Source organism: Lytechinus pictus, chromosome 1 (genome assembly GCF_037042905.1).
Source record: "Lytechinus pictus isolate F3 Inbred chromosome 1, Lp3.0, whole genome shotgun sequence".
NCBI lineage: Eukaryota > Metazoa > Echinodermata > Echinoidea > Temnopleuroida > Toxopneustidae > Lytechinus > Lytechinus pictus.
Genome location: NC_087245.1, coordinates 23217456 through 23243413, shown reverse-complemented (window position 1 = coordinate 23243413; position 25958 = coordinate 23217456). Strand labels below are relative to the sequence as shown.

The window sequence follows — 25958 nt, the reverse complement described above, 5'->3', positions numbered from 1 at the left end:
ACGCAATCATCTTCCCCGATGCCACTGATCGGGTATAAGTTTATTGTTCTCAGGGACTTTCAATTAGTTCGGTTGAAAACAGCATTGACGACGATTTGTCTTGAATGAAACCCAATTTGTTAACATGGTAAGTACTAAACTTAATCACTACAATAATTTGGGAATTTTATGTCATTGATTTCAAACTTAGTACAAGAAGAGGAAACCGCTATAGAAAAACTCATGATTATATTTTAAATCGGTAATACTTTGAAAAAAAACCCGATTATTTCGTCACGTTGAGCCTCTTTCAAATTAGTCAACAAATTCTATAGAAGTATTTCAGCTTTTATTTAAATGTAAGTAAATTAGGTGAGGAACTTAATTGACTAAACTGCTAAATATGCCAAAAGAAAGTCATTCAGCTTTTATTGGGACCTTACTTTTACCTTCACATACCCAAAGTTTGGCGTCAACACTGCTATGGAAATGTATTCCAACGCACGCTGCTATTATTGATTAATTTATACTTTTGCCTGTTTTGATGTAAAAATAACATTCTTTTTTTCATATCTTCTAATTCTTCATTTGTGAAATCTTAATTGTATCAGTTTTAAAGGTCAAATCTACCCCCAAATAAAAGATGATCTGGAAGGATAGAGAAATGCCAAAAAAATTATAACATTCAATCTTAATCGCAAAATAAGAAAGTTGGTACAGTTGCGATTTCTGCATATCACATCAGTAGTCACATGCATAGACGGGGGGGGGACAGGTCCCCCCCCCCTAAATTTGAGGTGGGGGGACGGTCCCCCCTAAATTTTTAGTTGATAACCTTTTTTTTTTTTTTTTTTTTTTTTTTTTTTTGCTTGTCAAAATTTTTTTTACATGTGTCCATCACAAAATTTCAGGTGGACCCCCTTAATTTTTTTGGCTTCCGCCGCCAATGGTCACATGTGAAAGCCAAACGAGGTAACCAATGATGTCACACACTCAATATGTCTCTTGTATATCATATAATATATCAAACGTCAGTCAAGTTTTCTCCCCCGGGGGGCAATCAAATTTATTGATGTACACACGCGTGACCAAGTAATTTCCAAACACCCCTAAACGAGTTTTTCTCTGTGTGCAAAAGTACTCCCTAATCAAGTTTTTCGCGGGCTTTTTTTTTTTTTTTTACACATTTTGGCCCCTAAACAAGTTGTCGCCAAAATATGACCTCGGGGAAAAAGCTTGGGGGGAAAACATACCCTAAACACGTTTGGCTATTCTTTAAAAAAAAAGCGTTGGGGAAAAAATACCCTGAATACGTTTGACCCCGCGATTGACCATTGACCAGTCTTTCAAAACCACCCTTTTTCTTGAAAATCGGTGTTTTTTATACCCTTAACGAGTCCACGCGCGGACCGCGTCCAAAATTAAAAAAAAAAACACCCCTTTAAACGCGTTTTTTGGGGTCACGCGTGTGTACAGAAATATATTTGACTGCCCCCCCCCCGGGTTTTCTCCAATAATATACAGAATTCTGTTTGATCCCTCATTAAATATTTTGAAATTATTTTTTTATGTAATTTATTGTGATAAGGTTAAGATCATCTTTACCATCGAATCTATAATTAGAAAACCTATATAAGAAATTGAATAATTCATATTTCATTTCATGAAATCCAAATACAAATGGCGAGTACGTGACGACATTATAATTTACACACTGTTCAAAATAGGCTTATAATACGCGATTTGGTTGATTATTTCAGTGTCATCATGGTTATATTCGTTTGATTTTCTCTTTATATTAAAATGTATACTTCTTATTGGGTTGTACTTTGCCTTTTATGAAGTAGAAATAAACATTGAGCAGGAGTGAATTGATTTTTTAACCAACTAGCTTTTGTGTACAAATGCTTAAAAGTTTTTTTTTTCAATACACTGTTCTATAGGACTGGATTAGATTGGGATCGTTGTTGGCCATTACTGTCTTACACCTCGCTAGTTCATCTACAGGTATGTAGTGTATTATTATTATTATTACAATTTTTGTTTATAAGGGTCTTTCAAAAAGGGCCTGATAAGGGAAAGTACTTATCTTTGACAAAGTGTGTAAGGTATCAAATTTGGTGTTGAAAAATATAGTGTTGGTGTTAAACAAAAGCAGCACCAGCCCAATGAGTCTGGTACTGCATGAGAATGGCGTCACTCAGTGTTGAGCTTTCAATGGTGTTTCCGATATTGTGGAGGATTCCTTTTAAAAAGGAGTGTACATAGACTAATTAAATTTGGCCAATCATCCCAAACGAACACTGATTTACAACGTGACAGTAAGGTGTTTTTCACTGTATTCACATAGTTACATCGCGACGAACTGGATTAAGTTTCCACACTATGGTACACGGTGTATCAACACTGTGAATTTACCCACACAATGACTTCATAAAAGTGTAGTTATAGAGAAGAGCAGGGGTTTTGGATTCCAGTCACCCGGGTTCTATTTCCCACTAGGTGTGCCGTGCCTACTGTGGAACTATGTATGAACACACTATGCTGAACAGTATCTTCTTCACATTGTACACAATGTAAACAAATTGTGCTGAACGAATACTACACATAGTGGCAATTTTCTTCACAGTGTGTACACTAAATAATGCTATATGAACTCATTGTGCTGAACGAATACTAACACATAGTGGCAACTTTCTTCACAGTGTGTACACTATATAATGCTATGAACACATTGTGCTGAACGAATACTAACACATAGTGGCAACATTCTTCAGAATTTGTACACTGTGGAAATGTATAAACATACTGTCTGAACGAATGTCACACAGTGTTAATCTTATTCACATGAGCACACTGTGACAAATGGATTTCAGAGAGTTTTTAATTGCGGATTCTATTTTGTTGACTATGTGAATACTGTGTGTTTGACGTTATCACTAAGTAAAAATGACATGGTGAGAATCGTTGAATTGTGTGTCAAGTGTGTGGAATTATGTGATACATACACCACATCATGCCATCACACTAGCTGTGATTACACTGTGTTCATACACATGTTTTGACTTATTGACGCACTGAGTGAACTGGCCTACATTTATCTCCGGCAGGGAGCCAGGGAGGGTTCAGCGAACAGAGCTCCGTCAAAATAACTGTCGATATAATTATTTTGTTTTCGTTGTGTTCATCAAATAGAAAATCAAGATACATGGACAAGTACATGAACGCATGATTTTATAGCCGTAAACAGGAATTATTTACTGGGGGCAATTACGTAAAGATGAATGGATGATCACGGTAGTTTCATCGGTCGCTCACGGTCTCTGCGACCGTACCTTGGTGTGAAACCAGTTTTAGATTCCTTTACTACTATATTATTTCTTTCTGCTTTTCTGCCCCCATTTATTCCTCTTTTTCACATTTTCTTTCCCACCACACTACATAATTACAAGGGTCACCCCTAGCTGCCACCCCTTGAGGCCTACCCTGTGTGAATGATGTTCAAGAATAAAAATGCCTACCGTGAAGCGAATGAGCGAAGTGACCTAATTTATTGGGGGTATTGTATAAAATACAATTTTCTGAAAAAGCATGTTTTAACCCTCGCCCTCCCCCCTTTTTTGCATACGACCATGGATTGATTAAATTGCATTATTTTAATTGTTCTCACTATTCTTCCCAAATTTTCATTATCAATAGTCACCGGAAGCAACCAATGTCAAGGTTTCTTGAGCAATGCGATACAGTGCGGCCATATTGGTACACCGACACTCGGCAACACGCGTTTGGTTGCCAAGCCAGAGGTAATGACATGGATACCGGTCAATCAGAAAACAGGAAATCGTCACATGGTGTGCTCATACTCTGGTAAGATCTAACAGCATTATTTTTTAATACAAGAGACTATGCATGGATACCTTACGAGTTAGGTGCGGATTTAAACACCTCTTTTATTCGCTCACTGCTGCTCTAAATATTCATATTCATATCTTTTTAATGGGAATAATACTTTTTGATGCCATAAGTTCATAAAGTTTGAAGTTGATTTTTTCGTGTGTTCAATATGAAGTTATTCCTTGCTTCTCCTTACATTGTCGAGGAACAGGTGCTGGTTCAAAGACACCATTGGGATCATTCGGTAGACGTGATGGGAGTACTACTCATACTTGGCAGCATGCATCTACCATCCCATCTTTTGGGGGACATCGCAACGATCAATCTACAGTCGATTTCAAAGCCCGCTCTCCAACCGATATTCCCGCTAATACCACCACAGCCCCTACGAGCCAGGAAGTCCCATCAACAACCACTAAAAGCCGATCAACCAAAGTTGTCACCCTTGGTAAGGCTACTACGACGTACTCTATTTTGCCTTCCATGACAATGCAAACCTAGATAAGGAAGGGGGAGCCATCATCAATACTACGTAAAATAATCATTGATGGAAAAATATACCAATAATCAAAGACAATAAATAATAATATATAGCATTTATGAGGCGCCGATGTATCTAGTTGCCTATTCAATGGCACACTATATATTACCCCGGCTGTATAGCTCCAGTTGCTAAAGGCGCTTGGTGCATTCAAGGAATTAATCCTGCCGGGTACCCATTCACCTCACCTGGGTCGAGTGCAGCACATTGTGGATAAATTTCTTGCTGAAGGAAAACACGCCATGGCTAGGATTGAACCCATGACCCTCTGTTTGAAAGGCGAGAGTCAGAACCACTAAACCACGACGCGACAATCAAATACATTTTAGAACCTTTCGATATTCTGGACGGTTCTCGCTTGTATAGTGAGTCTCGAATGATTTTAACAGACCTTCTGTATTTTCCCGCACGCCATTCAAACTATAGGTACCACAGTTGTTGCCAAATCAACAAAGAAGCAGCGTGGGCCAACTTCTGCACAAGCTGGCCTCTCGACACCTTTACCTGCTTCGGCCACTGTAGCTAACACACCTAAGGTGACAACCACGTGGGCTAGAAGCACCACGAATGCCAGGATTGCTACATCTGAACCCGACATCTCTGGTACGTCTCTTCTCTTTACCAAAATATCAGCATCCCAAGAAGAACACAATTGAAACAAACTGAGCACTTTTTAAAATTCTAGTGTATACTGTATATGTTCAATTTGTTACAATCTGTCCAGTGAGTCATAGTATATTTCAATAGGTCATATGATTTCAAGTGTACAGTTTATTTAACTTAGTCCTATGGGATTCAAGTAGACAGTGATCCCACTGAGATTGACAATGGAAAGAATCAATTGGTTACAATGGGAACATTTTGGACCAGTCGAAATCAATGGGGGAACGATTTAGACCAATAGTGGTTTCATTGGGGACCAATGGTAAACTTGTTTTAATGGGACGGACTTCGATTGAAGCTGGTTTCAGATATTCGGCCTATTTAACGATCGAATAAACAGTAATCTGCCAATTTGACATTCGAAGTAAATTTATATTGGAAGTGGATGACGAACCATTGAAAAAAAACATACTCGGTTAATCCCTTTTGGCATTTGGTCCTGATAGGTCGGTCCCATATGCTTTATTTGCTTCCTGAATCCATGTGTCCCAAATGTCAATTAGTGTTCAATGGTGGATCTTCAACAGGAGTTCAATGTTTTGGTTTTTTTTCGTCTCGGGGGAAACTGAACATGGGAGAAGGCCAACATGGTCAACGTGTGCATTTTGTCTTAATGGAGTCTTATACAAGACGGGAACGTTCCCAAGAATATTATAAAATTCAATGGATCATGGAGTATCCACCTACACCCCATTCAATCGAGCACTAATACCGCATTTGCAGCATGACTTTTTTTGTTGTGTGTTCAACAACGAAACCGAGGTGTTTTTTAAATTTCTTTTTGCATTAGGATGTAAATACTCCACGATCAACAAAGATGCGATTCAGTTCAAATTCCCAGCTATACTCGCTTTCCCTCTTCATCTCGATGTCTCCATCAAAGGGCAAAAGTCTGCCAAAATCTTCTTGACACAAGATCGATCTGAAGAACAAACACTCGCCTACTATGAGATCAGTAAGGGATAAACCATTATTTCTGTATCGAACAAGGGGCGGCACCACGATATTGTGGGCCTACATGGTGTTGTTTAGATATCAAATGAATTATAGAGGTATAATAGAGTAAAACGTCTCAAGCATCTCTTGTTTATAACTTTATTTCCCCTTTACTAATTGATTTGATAATAATAGGTGAGAGGACGACCGTATTTCTGTTACTTGTATCTATAAGCTTCTGAGCTTCTAAGCATCTGTTTTATATGTCCCCTTTCTTGCATAATTGACCTTGAGTCGCGATATCTGTTCAACAAACTTTTCTAGAAAATAAACTAGCCATGGATAGTTCATTAATTCCCATAGCAAATTTCAACATTGACATTAAAGGGAGAGTGAAAATCCTCTCATTTATTTCTCCGACGAAGATTTTGTTAGGACCGAAAGCTCAGGCCCCTTTTGATTCTCTAATTTACTCCATTGGCTCTCTTTTATTAGATAAGCAGTTTTCATCAGCTTCTTTCTGCCAATAATATATACAAGTAAAATATACAAATATAGTACATTTTAACGTATAATTATGAAACATTAAGATAATGACATAAAAATTGAATTAATGAAAGAAAAAGGTGTCCAAAAGCCTCGAAGGCTTGAAAAGGGGAAAACCAAGAATAAAACAAAAGAACATAGGATTTTTTTCACAAATAGAGAAGAGAATAAAACAATGATATTCCCATTACGAAAATCCGTCAGGGATCATGGGATTGGTTACTTGGTTCAGTTAGATTCATTGTCATCATGTATTTAGCCTATTCCAATACTGTATAATATTCATTTTTCAAGCTTTAGGTACTCTGTTTGAACAAGCCAGAGTGACAGTACATCACTGTGATTTGCCAGAGTCCTGCTCTCAGATAGAAAAGGCTACCGGATTCGGACTATCCACGACCGATTTCACTCGGATTTGGGTGGAGTACGAAGCCAGAGGTCGGATCCAAGTTGGACACTACGGACAACCAGCTAAACTAGACGTAACCGACACAGATCCGATTTCTAATATTGAATACGTCGGATTCTTTAACCGGCTTGTAGCAACTGAGTGGATCTTTCACGACTACTGTTAAGAACGAAGTCAATACCTATAACATATTATTAGTAATCAATGCGAAGAGGAGCTGGCAGTTATGCTAAACATATCAAGAATAATTGTTTCTTGTAAATTTTGAGTACTACTTCAATCGCAGACCTTAACGTAAAAATACTGATACTGAATGTAGTCTCTCCTTTGTTATACGTGTACATGCATCTCGTGATTATGATATATTTATTTAAAAAATATGTATTAAAATATCTTTATACATGATAACAAGCTCAGATTGTCTGTTTTTCAGCATGGTCATGTTAACGTAAAATAACAATATATACATATAAGATAGAGTAACTTAGGTTGAATACAAACAATGAATTCAATACATTAAAAAAAAATCAGAAAAATTACTAATACAAAAAAATTTCAACATAACATTTTTTTAGGATTCTGCGAAATGAGAAAGTTATTATAGACAACACAATCACAGTAAAATATAGATTAAAGTGTATGATATCATTGACACATTAAATCATCATATAGATAATGACATTTCATTAAAGTAGAAATTAAGGAATATAATCATCTTTGAGTATAATACATTGGATTTAAGTAGAAAATTATCGAAATGAATATTGTTAGCAAAGTATTGGAAACTTGTTTGCTTAGACTACGAATTATATTATATAGACAAATAGACAGCTTTAGTTATATCAGATTGGATTACCCAAATCATTAACACAATCAAGAAGAGAAAATAAGAGTAAAATGAAAAAAAAAACATACTAATTATCTAAATAAAACGTCTTATAAATCAATTTAAATGTTTCGATAGGATAAAATGGGGTATGTCGTTACATCGTTTGGCACCGGAAAATCTAAAAGTTTGTTTGAAAATTGATAAGTGAACATCGACTATTTTCATTTCTTGTATGGTAATTATTTCGGTCACAGACCGTTTCGATGTCATTACAACGTTAGTGAAGGGCTAATCCATGTATACATTTACAATTTTTTGTGGCAAGAAAGTATTCTTTTCTTTCATCAATATCAGTCCAAGGTTATTTTCAAGTGTTTTAAGATAATATTTTGATCAGAGTCTCCAGTTATGTAACGTGCAGCCATTTTTTGTAATCTATGAATTTTGTTTTTGTTTTTATCAGTAGTATTTCCCCAGACAGGTAATATATAATCGATGCATGGTTGTATTATAAATTTATAAAGGGTGTTCAATAAAGAAGGACTTAAATTGTCTTAATTTTGCAAGGGAACGGATTTTGAATCCAATGGATTTGCATAAGTTGTTGACGTGAATGTCCCATTTAAGATTTTCATGTATTACAACGCCTAAATAACGTATTGATTTAACTTGTTTAATTTCATTTCCATCAACAAATATTTTCATTATTATTGACATCATAATAGAACATTAAAAAAAGACACAACCTTTGAAATGTGTAATCCATCCAGAATAAAATAGAGATTACTTTGAGACATGAGATTTAGGCTGGTAAAATCATTCATAATAATTCAATCATTCAAAGAAAATCAAGATTTAAACAAAAAAATGTATATTAATTTAGCACCTTAAGAATTAAGATAGATATTGGGCAATAGTTCGCTTCTTCATTCCTTGGACCTTTTCCCTTATAGATTGGAGTGGTTCTAGCCAATTTCCAGTCTTCTGGTACATCATCACATTGTATACTTAAGTTAGAAATTTGGGTTAAAGATTGATGAATATGTGGTGCTGCTATTTGGAGTAATCTTGAATTAGCATTGACACTTGAATCTATACATATATTTGTTCTGGAAATGCAAGGTCAGCAGTGTAAAGTAGAGCAATACATTCAGAATGAAATTCACTCTTTGTAAGTGATCAAGGTCCCAAGGTAGTCTGGAGGTCTATCAGGTTGTCCAAGGGAATACGCATTTGATCCACGAGGTTTAAACCCTAGCCGCATCCGTGCCCCTAGTCAAGAAATTAATCTACATTTTCGTACTCGACCCATTTTAGGTAAATGAGTATCTGAGAGGAATGACTATTATTATTGTTATTATTGTTATCATTATTATAATAATAATCACTATTAACATCATTAGCATTACTATTAATGATTGCAACCAGTAGATTACATGCCGGGCTAAAGCCAATGTGATAATATTCAAAGTCCTTCAATTAGAAGCATAAAGAGGTGTCAGATAAGTATGCTATATATACTAGTATACAAGAACAGATAATTATCATTCTTATTGACCGTCTCTAAATTTCGAATTATATAGCCCTCTGTTTATTTGCCACTAAATCTTTGTTTATAATACTCATGATATCGGGACTTTGAACATCCTTGTCTCGATCGTTATTCGCAAGTGCATTGTCGATATATTTTTACAATTGTTAATCTGATTTTTTCCGAAGTGGAAAGAATGGTTTTGGAGATCATACATACACTGTATAATGATTGTTAGGAAAATATCAGGATATTTGTCATGCCACTTGTAGATTATACAGAATGCTGAAGCACTTATTGGAGAGATATTTCCTTTTGTCAGTATGACAGTACTGCATTAGGCCTACCCTTATGTCTTGGAGTAAGTATATCCTATCTCTAGTTCACTATACATGTACATGTAGGTGTAAACTAGTGGGGTATGTAGGGAAATTGGAGTCCAGGTCTAGTGCTAAATTTAAGCTCTTCACCATGTTAACAAAATAGTTATACATGCTTATGTACGTCCTCGGCAGTTTGTAAATGAGGGGGTTCTCTGGTGGTTATTGTTGTAGTTATTTTTTTATTTTGCTTTACATTGCACACTGTTTTTGAAGTAAAGTACCATTACGACTCCTAACCATAGATCTATTATGGAATACGGTATGTGCATGTGAATAATGACATGAATGAGCAAATCGTAGACAAGAAATGTCATGATTACCACCATTCATACCACGTCATACTGCGGCATACCTATTTTGATATGATACTTATATATTTTTCTGACAGTCATTTGTTTGATTTTAGCTCGTATGTGGTTATGAAATTTAGATGGAATGCAATTTTCAACCAATCTCTACTGCGACTACTACTACTGCTACTACTACTACTACTACTACTACTACTACTACTACTACTACTACTACTACTTCTACTACTACTACTACTAGTAGTACTACTACTATACAACTATTTCTGCTGTTATTACTACCACCACCACACCACCTATTTATGCTAATCATTGATAATTGTTCCTATAACGTATTAAAAGAAATATGCTGCCTTGCATCTTTTTGCTAGTGTGTTCATGTTTTTTTTTATTTACATATTCGTATTAATTCTCATATATGAGTGAAAAGAATTAACTTCGCCTTTTATATTGTAATATGACGAAGTGGGTCTTTGGTTGCGAGCGCTGAACAAGTGACCAGTCGTGCCTAAGTTAAAGGAGAATGGAACTCCAGATACAAGTTAGCTTGTGCGAAAGCAGAAAGGTCGAACGATAAGATTAATGAAAGTTTGAGTAAAGGTGCACAAACATCAGGAAAGCTCTAAAGTATTTGGACGTCAATTGGGTCACACAACTACTCAATTTGGACAATAAAAACATGTCCCGAACCATCTCTTTTTGCTTGTTCTAATGATAAATAATCCATTCCTTATCAATAAAAATGTTGTGAAACCGGTTTCAAATGTCATTTCACCCGATCTTGCAAATCGGCTAGATGGGAAGTATATATACAAACAGTGGCGTACCGTGGGTCACGGCATTGGGGGGGCACCAGCAAAAATTTTGAGTCACTTAGTGAGCGCAGCGCGCCCAGTTGCCAGGTATACTGACCTAATAGAGACATTTTAAGGACAGTGCCATTAAACGGATATGTATCTCACTGGTCAAATAATGCGAGCGCGAAGCGCGAGCTTAAAATTTTTGATATTCAGACCTAAAAAAGGACATTATAAAATTATTTTGTAATCATGATACGTACCTGTCTCGCTAAATAATGCGAGCGCGAAGCGCGAGCTGAAATTTTTGTAAATATTGACCCCAAACAGGAAGATTTTAAGGACTATATTTTAGGAATCCGTTAAGAGTATACACATCTCACCATAGTCATCTAATGCGAGTGCCAATAAGCGCTTGCTGATTTTGTTAGAATTACATCTAAACATATGCACATAAAGCACTTGTAATCATGATTAACATACCCATCTCACTAATCAAATCTTGCGAGCGCGAAGCGCGAGCTGAAAATTTAGGAAATTCAGACCTGAAGAGGGGCATTTTAAGGCTTGTTTGTAGGAATTCACGAAGACCATACGTAGTTCACTAACCAAACGGTGCGAGCGCGAAGCGCGAGGTGAAAATTTTTGATATTCAGATCAGAAAAAGGAACATTTTAAGGACTGATTCTAGGAATTCATTGAGAGCAGACATATTTCACCAATCCGCTACTGCTAACGTAAGCACGGACAGGAAATGTTTTATATTAAGACCTTAAAATGGGGCAATCACTTTAGTCATGAAAAAGAGGCATACTATTGTACATAAAACAATAACTCGAAGTGCGAGGAAATATATTTGGCAGTTTGGTATATATTGACTTGAAAACGGGAGGTTTTAGTTTTTATCAGGGTTATATATCTCGGTAAACAGACAATGCGAGCATCAGGAGCAATGAAAACATAGGCCCTGAGCAAATTATGTTTCATTAAGTTATGAAAAATGTTTCTTATGTAATATAACATAACATATTATTATGAAATAATATAACATTATAATGAACAATAATGTCTTTTTTCCCACTACGTTTCTCTTCCTTTCTCCCTCTTTTTCTCCTTTTCCCCGTTTTTTTTTTGTTTTTTTTGTTTTTTGGTCAGCCGATTGGGGGGGGGGGGGCACGTGCCCCCCCATGCCCCCCCGTAGTTACGCCACTGTATACAAAGGTGTATGGTGTGAAGTTACAGATCCTAGTCGCATTACTAATGGCAGGATCTACATCAGGGATATCGATATTCAAACGCTCATAACTCACTTGTTTTATTATTCATCTTTTTCTCTCTCTTAAACTTTAATCTGTTTCTTTGATTTTTCTCTTGTACATAACAGTCGATTGATTTCAAGGGTTTCATACCCTTTCTAAGACCGTGTATATATGATGATCACTATCATAGGAGGCGATTTCTTCAGATTTTTGGTCCATTGAGGGACGAGACAATATGAGGGGGGCACGTCCTCCGTCCCCCAGGATCGGCGCCAATGATAACCATCATCCTGGTCATGTTGATGATGGTTGAGTTGGTAATGAATGCAACGGCGCTGGCAGAAAGTCAAAGTTCGCGACTGTTCATGGCAGAGAATATAATAATGGAATGCGATGCGTCCATGCGTACAATGATCCTCTGTCGCTAGGTCGGGTGTAGGCCTATGCAAGGTCCGCGCCACGTAGGCAGAAAGCAAAACAATGCATTGTGAAGGTTTCAGGCTGAACGATGACGATGCGTACTGTAGTGGAAGTGACGAAGGAATTAGTCTGACTATTGGGATTTATTTTCGCTCAGTATTGGTATTATCACGATTGTGCATTATAATAATAATAATAATAATAACGGTATATTTACCCAGGGTAGCCACTTCAGTTCCGAAAACTGTTCTCCCAGCGGGCCCTGCTATTATCATTACCCGGCTAATCTAGGCTTCCTATACAGGTGCACACAGCTTTTGAGGAATTACTTCCTGCCGATATCCATTTACCTAACCTGGGTCGAATGCAGCACACTGTGGATGAATTCCTTGCTGAAGGAAATTACGCCATGGTTGGGATTTGAACCCACGACTCTCTGTTTCAACGTCCGGAGACTAATCCACTGGGCCACGACGCTCCGCATTCTACAGTATATTATCAGCATTCTCAGGGTAAAGGAAAGGCAAAGCCTTTTGAACTTGTCAATGAATTACATAGTCCTTGGCATAGTTTGCGGATTGTTTACATCCCGCTTGCATGCGTGTCCTCCCAGCATTCCCAGCTGAGGTCAGACTTTGTTTATAGAGATTATCCTTCTCTTACGTAACGGTATAAGGGCAGCTCTCAGTCGCTGTCGCGTGCGACCTTGCCCAACGATGACAGATCTCTGTCGCGTGCGACCTCGCCTTGCCTCACTCTGAGGACAGATTTGTTTTGCATAAGTCTAGGGTCTCGCTCATCAACAGTCTGCCCTTGTGTTATACAACATCAAGGACAGACGCTCAGTCGCGCTCAGCCCTGAATGAACTAAAGCCGAGGAAAAATGTTGTTCTTTGGAGAAGGATAGAAACTAGCTCAAGGATGCTTTGCTCGATTAAATAGCTCTCTATAAAACGGATGATAATTCGCATTTAGAGAGTGTTTTCTCGGGTCGTGTCTTGGAGTTCATTTCATTCGAGTTTAGTTGGATTTTGTGACTTGTCTAAATTATTCTTCAAATGTCTTGTTAATAAAAGGGACATGTTCAACCTAAATGTCAGTTCTGCTTATTTTATTTTGCCGTTTCCTATTTGTAAGAGAATATAGGTTCATGCAGAGATAATCGATACATGTTTGACATGACGAGAGTTTGGTCTGAGACCGGGGTCTGAGAGAGGGAAGTCAAGAACTTAATGAAAACTTGGAGATTTATACATAGGAAATGAGAGGTGGCAAATGAAAAGTTGATGAAATTAGTGAGATCCCAACCCTTATGAATTTCGGAACAGGATGTTTTTTCGTCAATGGCCGTAAGAACCAAGCAACTACAGTAAGGACTGTGCCAACACCGCTTTGCAATCTTTATGGGCACTTTAACGTGGAGATTGAACTAGGTTGAACTACAACAGTATTACTCTTTAATTCTATATACTTGTATATATACATATAACCATAATTATGTACATGTATTCACTGTTGAAAAGTTATATTCATTGTCAATTTTGTCCGAAGTCTAAGTTGAAAACCCAAAGAATGAATAAATGCAACGGAGGAACAACCCCCTCGTTGGACAAATAAACATGTCTTTCGAAAAACAATTGAGTATTTAGTTTTAGGTATGAAGTATACACTGTAAAAAAATATTTGGTAAAATGATAACCAACACGAGGGTAATTATGTGTCCAACCAATTTTGGGCAGTATTTTACCAAATGCGGGAAGCATATTGTCCAGTAAGGTTAAAAAATAAGCAGCAATTACTTTAGAATGGGCAACATTTTCATCACACTGGATGAATAAAAATGTCCAATGTTGGCTGGACACATAATTACCCTCATGGAGCATTTTTTTACCCAGTATCTTTTAGAGTGTAGAGAGAGAGAAACGTATTTTTGTCGTTTTATTTTTGTTTATATTTCTTAAAAAGGTAAATGGGATATATCTAAATAGAACAATGTGTCAATATGGAATTTTACACAACGTTGCATTGTACTACAATGCAAGTTATGGATTTCGGAGTAAGCAAGGTTTTGTTTTCGGTAATGGTTTTAATGGAAATTGCAAATCCAATTCCGCATGTCACCAGGCCGCCATTTGCTGGAACTAGTTTTCTGAACACTCAAGGTAGACTCTATTGTAAATGATAATCTCTTCAGCTCTTTGTGCCTATCAGCTCGACAACACACTACCCTGATGAGTACAACGAAGACCGTGATGAGTTTGGTTTGTAACATACAAGATAGACTGCACGCCATTAGCTCCCAGGTGTAAATTTAAACCACACTATAACATGCTATAACCTAACTGATATCTTGTATGTTCCAGTTGTCATTTAAAGTGCCAATTATTACTGTTTAATTTTTATTCAAAATCGAATAAACTGTATTTTATTCCAAGGGAAAAGTGACAAACGACAAAGGTCACTGTTGAAACTGTGTTGAACTTGGATTAAATTGATCCATTACATACTGGTTATTCCTTTAAAGAGTAATAAAGAAGGTAAAGGAGTTTATCAAGTTCAAAATAATCTACACACATGGTGTAGACTCATTTATTTAACATAAATTTAATGAGGCTAGTGGTGATAGAAATGGTGTCGATATTTTTTATAATGAAGGTAATCGGAGGTTGTTTAGTTGGTAATGAAGATGGTGATAATGGTAGAAGAGTTGATCGTTGAGATGAAGTGGTGGTTGAGTTGGATGTGATGGTAGTGATGATGGAATATCTGGAAAAAATAGGTGGATACACTTTATAATAATGTCTTAATTATAGATAGCTTTGTGAAATATATGACGAGCAAATTACATCTAAGTCATATAGATATGACTCGGTTGTATTACATGAAAAAAAATCGGCCAGGGCTATCTCAGCACAAATTACTTAAACAATGGCGTCCATGTTTGCTCGTAATACTGCTATCGCTTCAAACATGTCAAAAAACATTGTTTGTGATAGCTGTCACCTGTATGTACACGTTTTGCTTTAATTAATACGATTTTGAATTTTCTTGATGCAAACTTGTACTTCATTGCAGTTTCATTATGTATATAATCTTATGTCACAGTATAAATTTGTATGACAATATAATTGAATTTTTTTTATTTATCAATATTTTTTACGCAGAATCTCCTCCAACACAGCACAAAAGTTGGGGTGACAACAGCATTGCAATAGGTCCGCCCTACCTCCCTGAAAATGAGTGATGCTAGATATGACGCCGTCAAGTTGGGCAACGAAGAAAGCCATGATGAAAGCGAGGCAATCGAAAAGGTCACCGAACTCAAGAATGATAAGACCCGTGAAATTCCAGGCTTAAAATCTACGGGCAACAGGAGAAGGAACAAAGGTTAGTATGTATGCAACAAATAAAGTAAATTATACAAGCAGATATAAATATAACGAGTATAAAGAGAAATTCAATGCGCATATATTGACAAAGCAGATAACAAATATCGATATTTACTAATCACAAGTTATTATGAAACTAGCTGTAATACACTATGCTACAAAGTAATATATAGACACACAGTGTGACAATTTCTGTTTTTTAATAACGACAAGGAGTACGAGAAGTAGCCTAAAGCCTATTTTCGTGAATTGTTAACAATATGCTATGATGATTCTATCATGATTCAATGTTTACCGATAAAAATCTATATCGAAACTTCTCCAAATGTTGATTGGCTGTATATATAACTGACACATTATCTTTACTAATCTTTTTCTCAAACCATCTAATGGTTCCTTCTGCATCACCTTTTTTAATATTAACAGTTGGGCTTATACCCGTGAGATACCAATTAGCCCTTCTCTCATTCATCGGACTGACCTGCATTGGAGCCATGAGGCAAAATATGAGCGTGGCAATGGTTGCCATGGTAAACACTACTTACACTGGTTACAAACACACCGATGATCTTGTTAAAAGCAATGAGGAGGTATCGTCATGCAAGGTTCGAGACAATAACACCGAATATGCAGATGTAAGAGATTCCTTGTAAATGATGTATGATCACAATATGAAGCAAGTCATAAATATATTTTAGTTTCCATAAAATAATTCTTTAACTTTCACAGAAATGGGACATTCATTGAATACTCGACACACCATGTGATGTCTGTCATTATAGTATGCATGACACGGATGTTGTCAACATAGTCAAAGGGGGCAAAAGGTGGTTACACGATTAAGAATCCATGCAAGTGAGGGTGCAAAGCGACCGAGCGGATTTTTTTTTTTTTTTTTTGCAGTTGCTATTTTATACTAAACTTTCAAAGATCGCGTACTCCTCCCCTCGTATTATGCACGAATTCTATCATGAGCATTTCCAGAAAGTATCTTTACTAAAATATTCAGCAGGGGTTTTTTCTCTCTAAAACGTTAGTGTTAACTTGGTCATGATTTGGATAGTTTTTGTAGTTTACCGTTATCGTTTTATGCAGTTTTCAAAATAATACTAAACAACCATCAGTATATTCGTCATCATCAGTGACTGAAAATGCAACAAAATGCCAGCTATACTCTCAAAAATTTTCATGATCTTGCGCATTACCCCCCCCCCCCCCACCCTCTCCTGTAGGAGACATCAGGTGAATTCTTCTGGAATACGCACACCCAGGAGTTGCTGCTTGCTGGATTCTTTTATGGTTACCTGTGCACACAGATTCCGGGTGGATGGATGTCAGATAGATTCGGGATGAAGTGGGTCCTCGGCCTGGGTATCCTGCTCTCCAGCGTATCATCAATCCTTGGACCATGGGCTGCAAGAATGGGTCCTGTATTCTTCTTCATAACGCGATTCCTAGCTGGTCTAGGTGAGGTAGGGATCCGTTTCTACCATGCTAGATTGTATTCTGGGGAGCGTTTTATCAACATTTTCATCAAGTTGTCAGGTCTGACAACTTTCTTTGAGAATGATTGGCTAAGAGTCACTGTTACCATGGTAACTTTCGGATAAAACATTACTTGTCTAATAAAACGTCTGACAAGTCCTTTCATAAAAACAATCCCCAGGTGTCAAGAGACCACGTGAACATCAATGACGTAATGAGACCAGACATGATGTACGAGGGAAAATGAAAAAGGGGACATGTGTGTTTTATCCAATCTTTGAGCATAATTACTAATTATCTGTGTGTCTTGTCCCTCTCACTCACATACACCCACCCTTTCCTTCATTCCCCCCTCTCCTTCTCCTCCCCCTCTTTCTCTCTTCTCATTCCCCTTTCCTCACTCCCCTTTCCCTTTGTATACAGGGCGTGGTGCTTCCTGCCGTGGCATCCATGTGGTCTCATTGGGCCCACCCTTACGAAAGAAGTCGACTGGGCGTCACAACAACCTCGGGTATTACCACTAATATGTATATAATTTATAATCGAATTTATAGCTGCAATATACTACATGATTTTGTGTGTTTCAACTTTTTTAAAGGATGTTTTCATTGTATTCTCTCAAATCAAAATACACAATCACATTCCATAAACAAGTTTTACAAATTATTTGAAACATGATTATAAATCATATAATAAATCCGTATCCCAAATACATCAAACTTCAAAGATACTGGAAATGAATACTGATGCGTTTCAACAATTACAAAATGAAATATTAACAAGATGTATTAAATGACAAGAGAGAAAAAAACAAAGATACTGAAATTCAATATCGATACGTTTTAAGTGATTTATGGGACTTCGAATGGGATGGATGACACGTAGCCACCCCCCCCCCCCCCCTCCCCTAAAAAAGTGTTAAAACTATTTTCGTCTCATTTGGGCTTTTCCCAAAATGATGCACTTTTATTTGTACTTTTGAATACTACTCGGTTCATATTGATTTGCTATCGCGTATCATATTGTGTATGTATTTGTAATGTTTTTTTTTATAATTGTGGAATAAAGGATTTGATTTGATTTGATTTGAATTAAAAAAAATGTCCGAAAAGGACGTATGACTTTGAATTTTTGTCGTTTATTTGTTTTGTTTTCATCACTTTAGTTTCATGATAAATGATTTAAATCTGAGAGCATTCGTGATTAACTACCTTGTTTTTTTATATTTGACAGGTCTCACATTTGGAAGCATCATAAGCAGTATCGTGGGAGGTTATTTGGTCAGATCCGATATCATGGGAGGTTGGCCATTCTTATTCTACGTTCTTGGTAAGTTATCGGCTGTAAGAAAAAAAATCAAGAATTGACAAAATTTTTTCTCAATTCATTTATCATTGATTTTGCTAATCCCTTCCTTAATTTAGCCTATATTCATATATCATTTTGTATATTACTTTACATTCATTCATTGAGTTCGAATCTATTTTCCCCCATTTTTTGTAATTTACTGCATTTTTCTTCAAAGGGAAGATTATAATAAACACAAATGCGAAACCCTCGTTCTAAAATATAAATTAATTCTAAAGTCGCCGTTTAAAAGGGCAAAGAAGTGACCATATTTTCTAAACTTGAAATAAACGCTTTTCATGTGGCAGAATCAGCTATTCTCACCCTTAATTAACTTATCATCGTATTGAATCTAGCAAATAATTTGATCTAGCATGTTGTAAAGTAGTTATTCCATTGTCTGTACATGGTGATTTAACATTTCACTTTTGTTTTGTCCATTTCATTTACCCCTAGGTACAGTTGGTTGTATCTGGTTTGTTTTGTGGTGTGTATTTGTTTCTAGCCAGCCATCAAACCACCGTTGGATATCGCGGCAAGAGCGGGAATACTTAGAAAATAATCTAAAAATACAGTCAAAGGTAACTATATATTTTGAAATATGTACGTATTTCTTGAATAGTCTGTTAGATCACCGTGAATTGAATAAAAGTGAAACTTCGCAAAGATAAACAGTTTGTTAACACAAACGTCAAATGAGTTAAAAACGATTTAATGTGATACCGTGTTGACTTTGAATCGTAAAAGAACATTTCAGTTCAACGAATAATGCCAAGACTCGATCGGAAACGATGATTATTTACCGTATATACTGTATATATATATATATATATATATATATTATGTAGAGGACAGTTTTCTGTAAAAAATTGTAAGTTTATTGTAAAAATAGCAGAAAATAATTAAAAAAAAACATTGCCGAAAATAAGAGAAAAATCTATCAAAGAATAAAAGTTATTGGAATTTCAATTATTTGATTGGTGATATCATAATTTATGCGAGCAGCTTTCCCGCATGTCTTATGGTAAAAATCAATGAAATTACATTTTCTCAGAAAATGAAAAATGTTTTTTACTGTACCTTCAATGTATCAATAGACATGATAGACAAATCATTTCACGCCCGTTCCTAAATGGAAAACAAAATTAGTCACCACGAACCATTAAAAAAATGAAATTCACACATTTTACATTACATAACATTATGGGGCAGCTGCTCGTTTATGACGTCACAATTACAAAACTTAAAATTCTAATAACCTTCTTAATCTTTAAAGGATTATCATTAAAACTTTAACAATATTCTGAATTATTGTTTTCTGTTAATTTTACAGCAAACTTTTCTTCAGGGTGAACTTCCCCTTCGTGTTGCTCAATAAACCCCAATATAGGCAAATCATGATTATGTAACTAAGAAACTTTTCATATTTCATGACTTTGAAAATTGTTTTGCAGATATAATCTTTATGGCAACAATAACGAAGTAAAAATAAACAAACACATGTATGCAGTGTGATGCCAATTATAAACCTGTATTATGTAATCTGGCACTGCTTTAAACAGTTTAGTTTCATGATCACATCCTTAAATTTGCCTTTTTTCTTTGTATTCTCTGTTGCAGATAAGCAATAAATCCATACCGTGGTTGTCTATTCTTTCCTCACCAGTGGTTTGGGTATTGATGCTATGTCAGCTCATCCAAGGATGGGGTCTCTTTACCATCGTCACAAATCTCCCTCTATATTACACCAAAGGGCTGGGACTATCAGTCGAACAGGTACCGCTAGACGGGTCGGAAACAGGGGCGGGGAAGGGGACATGAGCGTATCCTTTGCCGTGTGTTGCCCCAACAAGGGTTTAATGGGCGGGGGTCCAGTTTCCCCCAATTATTCAAGGTGGGGTGGGATATTATGTGTATTTACTTTTGTAATGAAATCGAAGCCCCGTTCCATGTTTCGCTCCCCAAGGGTTCTTGGAGGGAGGGAGGGGGGGGGGGAGTTTTCCCCAAATAATATTGGAAGGGGCCTATAATGTCTACTTGTTTGGGGTGGGGGCTTATTTAGTCCTTTTTATCTGACCTTACCTTACCTTACCTTACCTCAAATACAGGGAAAATACTGTATCAGCAGTCGAGTTTCCAGGTCTATCTTCTTGTCAGCTTCATTCGTGCTTCAATAAAGATTAAAGTTTTAGGTGATAATTGACTTTTTACGTGCATGTATCCAAGAATACTGGGAATCATGTTGTCTGTCCTTCCAGTGTCGGTCTAACCTGATTTTGAACGAGTCTACTGCATGTGGGGGCGCAAACTACCTCGGCTGGGAGAGTTAGTTGACAAAAGTGGTCTGGGTTAAGTCTGTCGACTTCACGACACTTGAATCTTCTGTACTCCAAGGATGGCAAGTTCAGGTGTTTAACTCTTTTTTATTAAGCCTTTCCTTGTATGGAAGATGTTTGATCCTGGAGATTACTTTCGTTGCTCTCTCCTGGGGGGCGTTTCATCAACATTTTTGTCTGACAAGTTGTCAGATCTGACAACTTTTCTGGATTTCGATTGGCTGAGAAGCACTGTTACTATGGTAACTGTCGGATAAAATGGGAGTTGTCGGATAAAACGTCTGACAAGTCCTTTCATGAAACGCTCCCCTGAACTCTCTCGACGGCCTTAGCATCAACAATGTACTCTGGTGACGAGATGACATTTCCATATTCCAGGATTTGCCGCACTAACCATTTAAATAATTCATATACCCTCAGTCAACATTGTTATTGATTTTTTTTTTATCCGATAGCTTTCTAATGGATTATTTGGTTTTTATTTTCACTTTTATCCTATTCCTTCTCCTGTCTACTGTTTTTTTAAGTGGTTCAGTACACTTGTCTGCCACAAGTCAGTTTTTGAAGAATATATAAATCAAAGGATGAAAATTTGAAATAAAAAGCGAATCCCATCGGAGTTATATTTCATTAGACCATGGACCTATGATTAGACATGTTATCTGTGTAAATAATGAATTTAATATACGTCACTTTGAAGTTACGTGACTTATATGAAAAAATATTTCACTCTTCTCTTTCCATTTTTTTAAATGTTTGTCAATCTTTCAGGCTGGAGTTTATTCAGCGATCCCCTATGCACTTCAGCTAATCTGCAATTTTGTATCAGCCTTCGTAGCAGATGTGATATTATCACGGAAATACCTTGGTCTGAGTCATACGAGGAAATTAATTACCGCCACATGTAATGATATTAACATTTATTTGATATGAATATTCATTAGAAGAAAATAGATTTCTCATTTCAAAAATCCTATATGATAAATTATATAAATAGATAAATAATATTATTAGGTAAATGAAAGGTATTGACCACAAAGAAGCATGTGAACATGGTGAAGCCGGACCAGTTAATAATCTCATTTAAGTAGGGTTGAAAATGAGAACAGACAGAAATAGGTTAGAAAATCACAAACGATTTTGGCTGGTGCTTCGCGCTCGCATCAATTATAGTTTAGTAAGATACTCGTCCTGTTCATGACTACAAAAAATGCTTAAAATATCCAGTTTTCAGTTTGGAATATCACAAATTTTCAGCTCGCGCTTCGTCCTCGGATTAGTCGATTGGTGAGATGTGTTTCACGAGTCAGTAAATGCAGTCCTTATACAGGTTCAGTTTCTGGTCAGTATATTAAAAATTTCAGCTCGCACTCGCGTTAATTCCTTAGATACACATCTTTCTCATGATTACAAAACCTGTTCTTAATGTCTTATTTTCATGCCTTATAACATGAAATGTCCAAAAGTTTGAGCTCGCGATTCGCACTCGCAATACCTCACAAGTATTAGCGCCAGCTTGAATTGACCCAAAAGAGAGCTTTACAATTTCAGACTTTCTTATTAATCAGAAATCACTTTTAAAAAGGCTTTGCTCAGGTTAAAACACACAACTACTTTACGCCGATGATAATCTCACGATGGGAGTATACTTTTGCACCAAAATGCCCATTTTGACATATAAGTGCCCTTTTTGGATTTGCCCATCTCAACGAAAATACCACCGCCCCTGTCATAGGACACAATAATGGTTGTTCAATACCTTATTCGACTCACTTGTGTGTGTAATTTGACTTAATTTAGTGTGTCATTTGACTCTCACCTATTTTACCAGGGGTCACCTAGGGGACAAGTTAATGAGTCATTTGACCTAGAAAAGTTTTGTGTGATTTGAAGAACTGTGCCGTTCTTTCATTCTCTTTCATGTTTTCTTTCAGCATTTGGTGGTTGCGCAGTCTTCCTTGCCTGTGCTGGATTTGCCCGATGTAATACCATTGCATCAGTGACATTAATGACGCTGAGCGTTGGTATAAATGGAGCAGCCTATTCGGGTTACTACGTGTCAATGATTGATGTAGCCGGTAGTTACGCTGGTTCTGTGACGGCGCTTGCGAACGGCGCCGGTGGCCTCGGAGGCGTCATCGGCCCATTGGTCGTTGGCGAATTAACAGAAGTTCAGGTGAACATTTTTAATCAAAATTTCCAAACTGCAGAAGAAAGTGTACTAAATAGAAATACATTTTAAAACATTGGGTCCATGATGACCAAATAGGATTTCATTATTATCAAATTACGTTTCAACATAATGTAACATATTTTTTTGGAGGCGGAAACATCCCTGCCGGAAATAATACAGTGCCACACAGTGTGTTTACAACGTGGACTGTGAAAATATTATTCACTCTGTTAAAATGCTCGAATTTAACAGTGTGAAGTATTTTCACACTGCGGTCACCTCGGCAGTGTGACTGTTCACAGCGTGTTCACATGGTCGACTATGTGACTCACACTGTTGAAACGCTCAAATTTAACAGTGTGAAGGTGATTTCATATTGTGTTCCACACTGTGAACACACTGTTCTTCCCAGTAGGGATATCATTATTGACAAACATAATTTTGACAGATCCTTTTTAAGAGTGCATTTGACCTATTGATTAGTGTGGGGTTTTAATCTCCACGAGGGTTTGAACGATTCAGCCAAATTGTACTGATCGAACTTCTATTTGACACAACTACTCTTAACCGTCATAAAACGATCGTTTTCCTACCAAAGTCATCATCATTATCATTCTCATCATTAACAACATCGTCATCATCATAATCATCAACGTCACGGTCATCATAATCATCATCAGCAGCACCATCATCATTATCATCATCAATAATCATCATTATCATCATCAATAATCATCATTATCATCATCATTATCATCAACATTATCAACCTCATCAATATCAAGAACCTAACCACAACCACCCTTAACAAGATCTATGTATTTTAGATTTTTTGAAAGACCAAACTATAAAATGTTTGAGGCAATACCATTTCAATTATAGCTAAATCGTGTTTTTTTTCCAAATGCAGTCTGACATCTTTGGTTGGCAGTCGGTATTATGGATCCTGGCTAGTCTCTATTCTATTGCTGCCTTAGTGTACACTTTGGTAGCCTCGAGCAAGCTTCAACCATGGGCGAGAACGACTGAATTTGACAGAAATGGCTCAATGATACACCATGAAGACTTGTAGACAGTTAACGGGGCAACGAAATTGTATTTTCTTTATCTTTCTATAGCAACTTTCAGCAATGAGAATTATTGTATTATGTACAATATAATTATTATATACAACGCAGGGCATTTTATATTAAACCTTTTGCCCTATCTGCCTATGTTAATTTACACACATGTATGTTAAAATTAATTCAAGCAATATTTAAAGTTGGAGAGCGTTCATCAAAATTTGTTATTATTGTGACAAATGGTCAGATCTGACAACTTTCCTCCACTTTGATTGTCTGAGCACTACGGCAACTATGAAAAAAATAAGATATTTTCGCAATAGGATAACATTCAACAAGACCTTTAATGAAATGTCCCCTCGAACAACAGATGATTGTCTTTTTTTCAATTTAAAGCTATGTCTTGCTGGAAAGAACACAGTGTCACACAGTGTGATCACAGTGTGTTCACAGAGTGGACAACAGTGTGAAGATATTTTCACACTGTGGACACATCGACAGTGTGACTATTCACAGCGTATTCACAGTCATGGTCGACTATGTGATTCACACCGTTGAAATGCTCAAATGTGGAGGTGTGGAGGTGATTTTGAATTGCGTTCCACACTGTGAACACACTGTTTCACATAATGTGTGATACTGTTCTTTCCAGTATGGTTGCATCTCGCTGGGCGTTGTGGCGTGCGTCTCTAATCCAAGCTCTGTGGGAGAAGTTACAAATTGATGCAGAGGTTCGGGGTTCGAGCCCCGGTCACGTCTTTCGGATGGTGACGTTAAAGGTCGGTACCAGACGTAAATAAAATCTGATTGGTACACGTCTGAAAAAAAACCCTCAAATACACACACACACGGTGCATCTCGCGCCCTATTAATGAACAGTACTTTTGTTTTGTTATTACTTTTCTCACTGGAATAATACGATTTTTCCAGGCATATCTCAGGGATACTGTGAGATTCACAAAATGATGATACATTCCTTTGCAAGATTGTTTGATTCATTTCATTGTATATGGCACATGCTATGATATGCTCTTACTATGTATTTATTCATGTATACCATCAAATAAAGATACTATCAAAATATAGTAAATAAACACTAAAATTGCTAAGCTAGTATTTTTGTTTCATCATATATGAAATACCGGATAGTATTTGTAGAAAACCGAATAAGTGCTTTATGATTACCATGGTAAATAATGTATTTAACATATATTTACAGTGAATGAAAGGAAAATTGGAAATAAGACGAACTGTTACATCAGGAGGCCATCAATTTCTTCATCTACAAAATCACCAATTGGGATTAAGTCATGGACGTTAACCCCTATAGAGCTTACCAAGCATTGTCTAAAAATGTGCCCTTTTACGCCAGAAAATTGCCCTCTCACAACGTGTACTGTGCCCCTTTCACCTGAGGAGGGCCCGTTTTAGGTGTTACCTAGTGTCCTTTCTCGTATCAGTGCCAATTTTTTTTTATCAACAGTGCCTCCTCTCAAAGGGGTTCTGTGCCCATTTCACATGAGAAGGGCCCGATTTAATGTGTTAGAAAGAGCCGTTTCTCGTACCATTTCCAATTTTTGCCCCCTCGCGAAGGTGTTCTGTGCCCCTTGATAAGGACCCGTTTTATGTGTGAGCAAGTGCCCCCTTGCCCATCTCGTATCAGCCCCCC

General features: G+C 36.8%; 2 protein-coding genes across 3 annotated transcripts; both read left to right on the top strand.

Annotated features, from left to right (window-relative positions):
- Positions 1-1913: 1913 nt before the first annotated feature.
- LOC129270441 (uncharacterized) lies at positions 1914-9469 on the top strand. The gene is made up of 6 exons (XM_064098432.1): positions 1914-1986; positions 3679-3846; positions 4085-4321; positions 4841-5017; positions 5868-6032; positions 6854-9469. The coding sequence occupies exons 2-6, from the start codon at positions 3786-3788 to the stop codon at positions 7132-7134; spliced, it is 921 nt and encodes a 306-aa protein (XP_063954502.1). The 5' UTR covers positions 1914-1986; positions 3679-3785; the 3' UTR covers positions 7135-9469.
- LOC129264697 (sialin-like) lies at positions 9457-25387 on the top strand. 2 transcript variants are annotated; one of them, XM_054902621.2, is made up of 11 exons: positions 9457-9689; positions 15660-15882; positions 16311-16519; positions 17117-17356; positions 17793-17880; positions 18603-18698; positions 19173-19297; positions 20337-20492; positions 21824-21956; positions 22987-23228; positions 24136-25387. In XM_054902621.2, the coding sequence occupies exons 2-11, from the start codon at positions 15732-15734 to the stop codon at positions 24295-24297; spliced, it is 1602 nt and encodes a 533-aa protein (XP_054758596.2). In that variant the 5' UTR covers positions 9457-9689; positions 15660-15731; the 3' UTR covers positions 24298-25387. The 2 variants fall into 2 exon arrangements, with proteins under 2 accessions (XP_054758596.2, XP_063954497.1); XM_064098427.1 differs by having other exon boundaries at positions 9498-9689; positions 17201-17356.
- The last annotated feature ends 571 nt before the right edge of the window (positions 25388-25958 follow it).